This window comes from Ochotona princeps, chromosome 28 (assembly GCF_030435755.1).
Source record: "Ochotona princeps isolate mOchPri1 chromosome 28, mOchPri1.hap1, whole genome shotgun sequence".
NCBI classification, from domain to species: domain Eukaryota; kingdom Metazoa; phylum Chordata; class Mammalia; order Lagomorpha; family Ochotonidae; genus Ochotona; species Ochotona princeps.
Genome location: NC_080859.1, coordinates 25,059,305 through 25,068,916, shown reverse-complemented (window position 1 = coordinate 25,068,916; position 9,612 = coordinate 25,059,305). Strand labels below are relative to the sequence as shown.

At 43.3% G+C, this 9,612-nt stretch overlaps 1 protein-coding gene across 1 annotated transcript; it reads right to left on the bottom strand.

The window, feature by feature from the left end:
* Nucleotides 1-417: 417 nt before the first annotated feature.
* Nucleotides 418-8,493, bottom strand: LOC131478162 (BTB/POZ domain-containing protein 1-like). The gene is given in 4 exon segments (XM_058656207.1): nucleotides 418-622; nucleotides 624-1,461; nucleotides 1,464-1,572; nucleotides 8,200-8,493. Coding segments are annotated over 4 exon segments (1,446 nt in total).
* Between the last annotated feature and the right edge of the window lie 1,119 nt (nucleotides 8,494-9,612).

Sequence of the window (9,612 nt, the reverse complement as noted above, 5' to 3'; positions counted from 1 at the left end):
CAATGTGTGGGCCTGACATTTCTTTTTTTTGTTTGTTTGTTTATTTGAGAGACAAACACAGAGACGCAAAGAAGGGGTGTGGGGGACAGGGGCAGGGACAGAGAGCTCTTCTGTTTGCTGGTTCATTCCTCAAATGCCCATGGCAGCTGGGGCTGCAGTTCGCTGAAGTCAGGAGCCAGGAAGTCACTGTGGGTTTCCATGCGGGTGGCAGGGACTCAACCACTCAGGTTGTCACCTGCGTGCAGCAGGAGGAAGCCAAGCTGGGAGTGGAGCTGAGATTCAAACTCAGTGACTGCAAGACAGGAGGGAGGAATCCCAGGCAGTGTCTTAGTGCTCAGGCCAAATACCCGCCCCAAAAGGCACATTCACAACGCTTTACATCAAGATTGTCCGGCTGTGTTCCGGAGAGATGACACTTCACATCAGACTCCGTCTCCATTTCTGATTACTCGGGAGGTATGGCACCTGCTCCTCTGCTTCCTGCCTGCCATCCTGCTCTCCGGCTGAAGGCCACTCACTGCTTTCCTCGTCTTCTCCTCTGATGCGGTCGCTGGTCCCACTGTAGCCCCAGCGGCTCTCGACTTGCTGGAAGCGGTTGATGCAGCACTCCTTGCCCCGGAGGCGCCACGCGGGGTTTGGGGTTGACAGTGAAGTGCAGAAAGAGGTTCACCACTTCACGATCTGACAGAATCCCAGACTGCGCAGGGCCTGCTGCAAACTCCTCAACTGTCATCAGTGGAAACCGGATTAAAGAAAGTGCTTTTCCTAGAACCTTCTGCTTATTTGCAAAAGTCACAGGCAGTTGTTGCCTCTGACACTCTGCTTCTGCCCAGCGCACAACAGCTCCAAAAAGTCGACTTTCTCGAATGCTAAGTGTGTCTCTTTCTAGAACTGCACACAGTGTGTCAATGTCAATGTCAGTAAAGCCCTCTGCACTTACGGCATCCATTGTGCTTTTGTCTATTGTGTCTAGGCAGAGACTAGCGAGCTGAGGTTCATCAAATAATCGAGCCTGCGTCAGCAGCATGAAGGCGTTGTCTGCCCGCAGGTGCTTGGTGAGGAAGTCCACACAGTGCGTTTCCAAGGCCGGCACCGCGTACTTCTTGGCAGTGTACAGGGTGGTCATCACTGTTTCTGGACCAATCTGAACTTCATCAGAATACAGAAACCTCAGCAGCGCCAGGAAGGCGGCGGACTCCACGTCCGGCAGTTCGATCTCCGCCCACGTGGTGGCCATGCCGCCGTTGAACATGGCGTCGAAGACGGCGCTGCCCGCCGCCAGCACGAAGCGGTGGGCGGGGATGCGCTGCGGGCCACCGGCGGCCGCCCCGCCGCCGCCCTTGCCCAGCACGAAGCGCACATGGCTCAGCAGCTCCGAGTTGAAGAGGAAGGCTAAGCGCTCCTTCAGCGACGCCTTGGTCGCCTGCCAGTTGTACAGCGGCTCCCGCTGCAGGGGCATCGGGGCCCCAGAGGGGACAGCGAGCGGGGCGGCGGCGGTCCCTCCGCGGGACTCGGCTCTGCCTCAGCCTCCGCCGCCTGATCCCCGGCGCCGGCCTGCCTGAGCGACCAGGCCTGACATTTCAAATAAAAATGATTTTAAAACTCCCAAACACAAAAAAGAGTAATTTAAGAAATGTGAATATGCATGATGTCATGTTAACAGACATGATAATTGTCAGCTCCATAACTAAGAATGCTGTTTTTTGTTCTAGCATAGCTAATATTTCATAAAAAAAAACTTCTGAGACTCTGCAGCTTACCAACACTGTCTTTAATGCAACATTTTTCTTTGAAGGACTGAAACCAAGTGTTTTCTCCAAGACACCATCAATCCCAGTTTTTGTTTAGCATATGGAAACCAGAAAGAACATAAAACAATATTTAAGCCTCAGAGAAGACCAATGTCAATACAAAACGGATTTGTTATGACAGTAAAGGGTCAAAAAGCAGAGAGTAAGAACACTCCAATACACAGTCTGTTAGAAAAAAAAAGGAGGAATCGGAGCCCCAGGGGTTGTACACGCTAGAGCAGCGGCCACAGAACTGGAAGGGTCCACGTGCAGGATTCATTTCTAGTCATCTCTACCAAAGGCTTTAGACTATCAAGATTTAAATGACAGTGCTAGAGACACATGCCGAAATGATTTTAATTATACATGTTGAGGCTTTGTATGATTTAAATCATCCCTTTAGGTACATACGCAGTAAAATTCTGATCTGACAAAACTTTCAGCTAAAACAAATGCATGGAATTAAGACATAAAACATTATAATTCCCTAATTATAGACAGTTTCTTTCAACTTTTGAAGCCATTAAAGTATAGCAGGATTTCAATGGGATATCTCACTTTGTGTACAACTTTTCCATGTTCCGTTTCTTTGGAGTTTTTAATGAGCTAAAATCTAGATAGGAAACTTTCAGATTATTATCCCTCAAAGAAGTTGCTGTTCTATTTCCACATACATGTAGAATTATTAAAAACAAAAATTTGCTTTTGGGCCTGGCATGGTAGCCTAGTGGCTAACATCCTTGCCTTGCATGCGCTAGCATCCCATATGGGCGCTGGTTCATGTCCTGGCTGCTCCATTTCCCTTCCAGCATTCTGCTGTTGGCCTAGGAAAGCCGTAGAGGAGAATTACCCAAAGCCATGGGACCCTGCATCCACGTGGGAGACCAGTAGGAAGCTCCTGGCTTCTGGTTTTGGATCGGCTCAGCTCAAGCCGTTAAGGCCACTTGGGGAGTGAAACAGTGGACGCCTTTCTCGCCTTCTCTCTGTAAATCTGCCTTTCCAATAAAATAAATGAATCTTTTTTCAAAACTGTTTTTATACACATCAGCTCTCTCCATTTATGATTTGACAAAGAAACATTTACTGCAAACATTTATCATGTTGTAAAGGGAAATTATATTAACATATTTCACTATCTTATTGAATATAAAGAAAATATATTGAGCCATTATTGACTTTATCATCAAGGAGCAAAAGATAATCAGAGTTAACGTTGAGTAAGCACACATATGATGAACGAAGCAAAACCATTTAATCTCACTATAATTCTAAGTATCAATTTGATTGCAAGATATTTCTGAGTCTCGTAAGCAGAGCAGGGATGGCCGTCCCTGAGCACACTGAACAACAGGAGCCCGGCCCCAGGGGGTCTAAAGCCAAAGCCTGTGCCCACAGGCAATGTTATTTGCACTGGAAGAGCATATATAATCAGGTCAAGCTTTCAATATGATGCTATTGAAGGATTTACAGAAACATCTCCCTTCTTATGGATATTTCTGTTTTGAAGATTTACTTACTTTTACTCAAAAGTCCGATTTTCACAGCAAAGGAGAAACAGGGGCATCTTGCATCTGCTGATCCATTCCCTCCAAGGCCACAACAGCCAGAGCTGAAGTGATCAAAGCCAGGAGCCGGGATGGTCAGAGCTGAGCGTATCTGAACCTGGGAGTCAGGAGCTTCTCCTGGGTATCCCCAGTCTGCAGGAGCCTGAGGACCTGGATCAACCTTGGCTGCATTCCTAAGCCATAAGGAGAATGCTGGACCTGAACTAGAGCAGCTTGGACAGGAAACAGCACCCACATGGCGCCAGCACCACAGGGCGGATGTTTACTTTACTGTGACACCACACTGGTCTCACTGATGCCCTTTTAAATTCATTAACCTATTACTGATGCTCTTTGCTTGAAACATTTTGAAAAAAAAAAAAAGCTTAGAAGCTCTATCTGCTATGATTTTTCACCTGTACTGGTATACGCAGAGCCCAAATTGTGATCAACATCCTATCCTAATTATTGAAATACATCTCAATAAAATCTTGTTTCTCCTGGGGATAGGTAAGAAACAGGTATTACGTTTTCAGGTAGTATATGAGCAAATGCACAGCCAAATTGACAACCAAGCTTGGGTGAATTAGTAGCGTGTCTTCTCCTTCAAGTAAGAGTAAGACGGGAAGATACTGGGTCCCTGAAGCTGTTGCGTTCTGCTGCTGAGGACGGGAGACAGTATCAACAAGACACACTGCAAATGATGTGAGTCCTGACACTCGCCACTGGAAGATTCCATTAGGACGATTGGAAATCAGAACTTTCCGTCAGAGTTTAGTCTTTATGAAATATTTCAAAAAATGATCAACTACTTCAAGAATTCTAACATGCTAAGACTATAATTTTAGATTATTTTAATAATCAAAAATGAAAGTGTACTAAATATTTGAATGTTAATATTAAATTGCACTAAAATACACGTTAGCAAATCATATTGTTTTACAGAATCATTGAGTCTATTCAATTTGCTGAAATTTTAGTTTTTGGCATATACAATTTCCTAGTATAAATTACTTCTGAAAGATAATTTGCTTTATCTTTTTAAGAATTTCTAAGCAAAACCAATGCTGATCCTTTGTTAAAACATAAACGAGTGGGGAAAAAAATAAACTATCCATCTTTGCAAAAGTATAAATTTGGGCTTGAGTTAAGTGATATGTTATCAGTATGAATTCATGAGCTAATAAAATGTATGTATTAATTGTATTAATTAAGCCAAAACTAGATGATAAATCTTCTATGTTCCAGCTACATATCATCGTGAAAACGATTTTTGCCAGCCTGATTTGGGTTGAGTCTCCTACATGGTATTTACAACTGTAGGAAGAAACTTTTATCAGAGTCTGGCTGTACATATATGGCCACTTTCACTCCCTGAAGGGTGTGTCTTGTTGGTGTACAAATAAAATCCTCTTAAAAAAGAGTTACACGTTAATATAAATTTATTTCAAGGAACTTGAATTGCAGAAAGAACGTGACTTCTTGATTATCAATGTTTTAGAACCAATAAAATTTACATTTTTTCTTTTAGATTTTAAAAACATGCCAATATATTTTAATATAATTTCACCATTGACTGTTTTCTATGCTTAGAAATGGTAAACATCTTTTCATTCTATGCTCAAAATCCTTAGTCGGAGACAGTAGTCACTTCCATTTCTGTCTATCTGTGCTGTTTCTACATTTATTTATCGCATAATTACATCTCTAGCATCTGTATGCCTTTTTCATGGACACACATACCTGCCACAGTGGATGCAGGTTCCAGAAATGTCTCCATTAACCTAAGATGTGACACCACCACAGGGCTTAATGGCAGCAGGCTCAGCATCATGGAGCCAGGACAGAAGGTACACTCGAGAGTCCATATCCAGGCTGTGACCTCAGGCTCCAGACCCACTCAAATACTGATGCGGATGCCAAGCCAGGCTCCAGCAGAAAGCCGGTTTGGGGATCTTCCCACGTGCCTCATTCAAAATCTACGATGACAAAATTAAAGTACAGCTTGCTATGTCAAGGTCAATCTATGAAGACCAGATACAGGGATACAAGGATCATACGCAATCAGAGAAGCATGACATCATGAAAGCAACAGAATAAAGTACAAACAAGTGACCATAAAGAAATGTGATTTATAAACCTTGGCCATTTAAAATAATCATCTTAAGAAAGTGCAGCGAACTAGAGAACCCAGACAGGTTATCCAAATCAAGAATATTATCTATGAACAATGATAATTCATTTTTTAAAAGATTTATTTATTTAAAAAGTAGTGCTTTCAAAAAGGAGGGAGAGGAAGAGACAGAGAAGGAGAGACAGAAAATGAGCTTCTGCAAGCATGGCAGTGCAAGTAACACTTTCACCCATTGTGAAATCAGCCAGTGTCCACACAAAACACTGATGTTTTCTCTGACATGCACAGTTAATATAGAATCCAAAGATACACAGAAGAAACAGGCATAGCCTGGTGTTTCTGTTGTCCTTAGACTTTATCTGTACTCCTTCGGAACTGTGGTCGTCTTACTTTCTGCTTGTTTCATATTATGGCTCTTTTGAGTTAAGCCTGTAGGTTTGTAGGTTAAAATTATGTTTTTGTAAACTTAAAGACAAATGATAAGGAAGGCAGCAGGGAGTGGAAGAGGGCAAAGGGAAATATTATTATCTGTTAGAACTGTATTTATGAAATACATGAACTATGTTCTATTTATATTAATATAATTTCTAAATCAATGAAAAATTACTGCCAGAAGGAATATCCTGCCAAGCAAAAGTATTCTGCAGAAATGAAGGGATGATGAATAAGGGCTTGTTTCCAGACAACAAACCTGAGGGAGTTTCACTTCTACACTTGCACTGCATAAGTGCTACAGGGAGTCATTCAAGTGCAAATGAAAGAACGGTCATCATTATTTTGAAAGAAAATAAAGAGTTCAGTATGGTGCTATGAGTATTTGTAAAATCAGGAATATTACTGTGAAATAACGGTATATACATCTGTTTTAATTTTTGTATACATGAACAAACTACTAAAACTAGAGCTATAATAATTTGCTAGTGATCATATAAAGTACATAAATTGGGAAATCAATTAGTGAAAGGAGAATAAATGTAAATTGTTTTCTGTAGTCAAATTCAGCTTTCAACAGTTGAAGGTCATCTATTATTACTATATGATGTAATATGATAGCCTTTCAAAGAATGAAACAGGTGTTGAAACAATTGCCATCAGGGAGAATTAGAACAATATTTAGTTTACTATAGCATTTCTAGCTCCCAACATGAGAATGAAACATGAACAAGTTGGACGAAAAAGGTTGTAATTCTACCAACAAACAAGCAAACAGAACAAGTGTATTGTCATTTGCTGAATGAGAAGCTCTGAAGGTTAAACGTGTATTTTAGGATCTATTGAGTGTTGAGGGCTAAGGAGTTAATTAGCGCTCGTTAAGCTGGGCAGCAACAGGAACTGGGCTTGTGGCCAAAAACACCTGGACTAATTGGACTCATTTGTATCCAATCTCCTGCTAAATGAGGATGTGGGGGTGGGGTGAGGGAAGAATAAATAAGGAGAGGGGAAGGAGCAATGAAGGGAGACTTCACAGGGACTTCTACAATCACTGGTCTCCCCTGGGTGCTTCATCCCCAGACCCTCTCCCTGTCCACGGTACTGGCTCTGCTGGCTGGAGCAACTGAGCACCAAAATATGCAATTCTCTATGGAAATAAATACACAAAACATTTTTTGACAAATTATCAGGGAGCTTAGCAAGCCAACTCTTCTCATGACAGTCTAAACTATAGCAGTCATCTTGAAATGAATGGCTTTGTTCCAGACACATAAAATTTCATACTGTCAGATACACTATTCCTAATGGAGCAGGAAAACTGACTACAGTCCAGTTGATTTTATGAACATAGAGTCATAGTATCAGCCTGTTATCATATTTGTATCGTAAGATTATAGATCATGGGAGAAACCCCAAATGTTTGGCTTCTATTTTCAATAAAAGTGACTTCCACATGAATGCTACTAAAATCGGGAAACACACCATGCCTGAAATGCTATTTCAGAATCAACACTGTACATGGATTAGTTTCCTGTTGCTTGCCAAACATAAATTTGAAATTCATGGAAGAACTAGGGCTAGCCCTAGAATGTTGAACTGTCAGTGTAACCGTTGAAAAATGCAACCTCTAAAACTCACAAGCCTACTAACGAATTGCATGTAGTTGTTGAACTCAAAATCCTAACCAGTTAAATCAATAAATTTCCATAAGTTAATGTAACAATAGCTCTCATTTTAGGGATTTTGTTACCCCTCTAACAGAATAGTTAGCTCATGTTGGAAAAACATGGTTTTATTGGATATTATAAACTATTTATATTAAGAATAATGCTGGGTCCAGTGCAGTAGCCTAGCTGCTAAAGTCCTTGCCTTGAACGCACCGGGATCCCATATGAGCACAGGTTCTAAGCCTGGCAGCACCACTTCCACACCCAGCTCCCTGCTTGTGGCCTGGGAAAGCAATCGAGGACGGCCCCAAGCCCTGGGACCCTGCACCCATGTGGGAGACCTGGAGGAATCCTGGCTTAAGATCCACGCAGCATTGGATGTTGCGGCCACTTGGGGAGTGAATCACCGGATGGAAGATCTTCCTCTCTGTCTCTCCTCTCTCTGTATCTCTGACTTTGCAATAAAGATAAAATAAATCTTAAAAAAACCAGTGCTGAAGGTTTGAGTTGAGTGTATCCATGCATTAACTATTGTTAGATTCGCCGCTCACCAAATGTTAGATTCCCCGACCACCAGAGAAAGGATAACTCAGCCAAATATATGAAAAGAATTTAGATGGCCTTTATTTCACGGAGCCAGTCATGGGCTTCCCTTCCCCATGCAGCAGAAAGGACATTCGGGAGGGCGTGGGCTGCAGAGGAAGAATAACATGGAAGAGACGGGGAAGGGGCCCTTCTAAAATGTCCATGACATGAAAGCTGAAGCAGGGGTCACCTCGGCCCTTCTTGGTGAGGGGACATGAGTCTGTGCCCCTCATTGGTGCAACGGTGGTCTCACTGCCTGAGGGGGCGGCCAGAATTCCGCCATCCATTGTGATTTTGGTTGGAGGCAAACTCCACCCATCTCCGGCCACTGTGGTAGCCATCATTCCGGCCTCTTGGTAATAGGAAAGAGGGCGACGAAGTCCATCTGGCTGCTTCCTGCTGAAAGGGGTCGTAGTCTCTAAATGAGGTCCGGAAGAGGCTCCACGGGCACCAGAGTGTAGGGCTGGAGCAGCATCTAGTTGAAGGCAGTCTATGGGGCTTTATGAAGTTTCTTCTGACTGAACCTTAGAAAACAAGGGGCAATAGTTCATCAGAGACCTATAATTACTAGTGGAACAAGTATTGGAATAAGCCATGACATGAGTGTGGATCCCCCAATATTGAGACTGAATTGTGCAAATTATTTCATCTGTTTGGTTAACGTGAGGTAGAGAATTATTATGAGTAGGTTCGGAGGCAGGGGAGGCCTTTTGGCATTGAAAGGTTAGTGTGGTAGGCCCTGTCTGTTGCACCTTCCACTGAGATGAGGTAGAGGTTTGGAAAGGATTTAGATGGGAACAATGGCACCAGGAGGTGTGGCCGAGAACTTGGAGAAATCTGTTCGTCAAAGAGGCATTAACAATAAGACTAGCCTTGGTGGGGAGGAATCCTCTCTCCTGCCAGAAGGCTGAGTGTGAGTCAGCAATGATAAAAGCATGCTTGGAGTCAGTGTAGATATTGACTCGTTTTCCCTGAGCTAATGTTAATGCCCGAATCAGTGCACACAGTTCAGCCCTTTGGGGAGGAGGTCCGAGGGACTGTGCCTCAAGCACGGAGTCCAAGGTCACTGTCGCAAAGGCCGCACAGTGATGTCCATCAGGCCTGCACACTGAACTGCCATCCATGAAGAGTGTGAGATCAGGTGATGGGAGAGCTTTATCCTGTGGGCTGTCCCTAGGAGACAAATCAAAATCAGTAATTTGAGGACAGGAGTGTGTAGTGAGTGGCTCCTTAGGGGTTGGGAGAAAGGAGGCCATATTGAGTGGTGGTGATTGGGTCAGAGTGATGTCCGGGCTTTCATTGAAAAGTAGCAGCAACTGTCAGGGCCCCGCATTGAACTGCCACCCACAGTCCACAGAGAGTGAGGTCAGGTGACTGTGGAGGCCAGTAGGAGTCGAGGACGTTTTTCCCATTTGATTCTTCAAGTCGAGTTTGGGCACGGTGTTCTCTTGGTGGTGGTT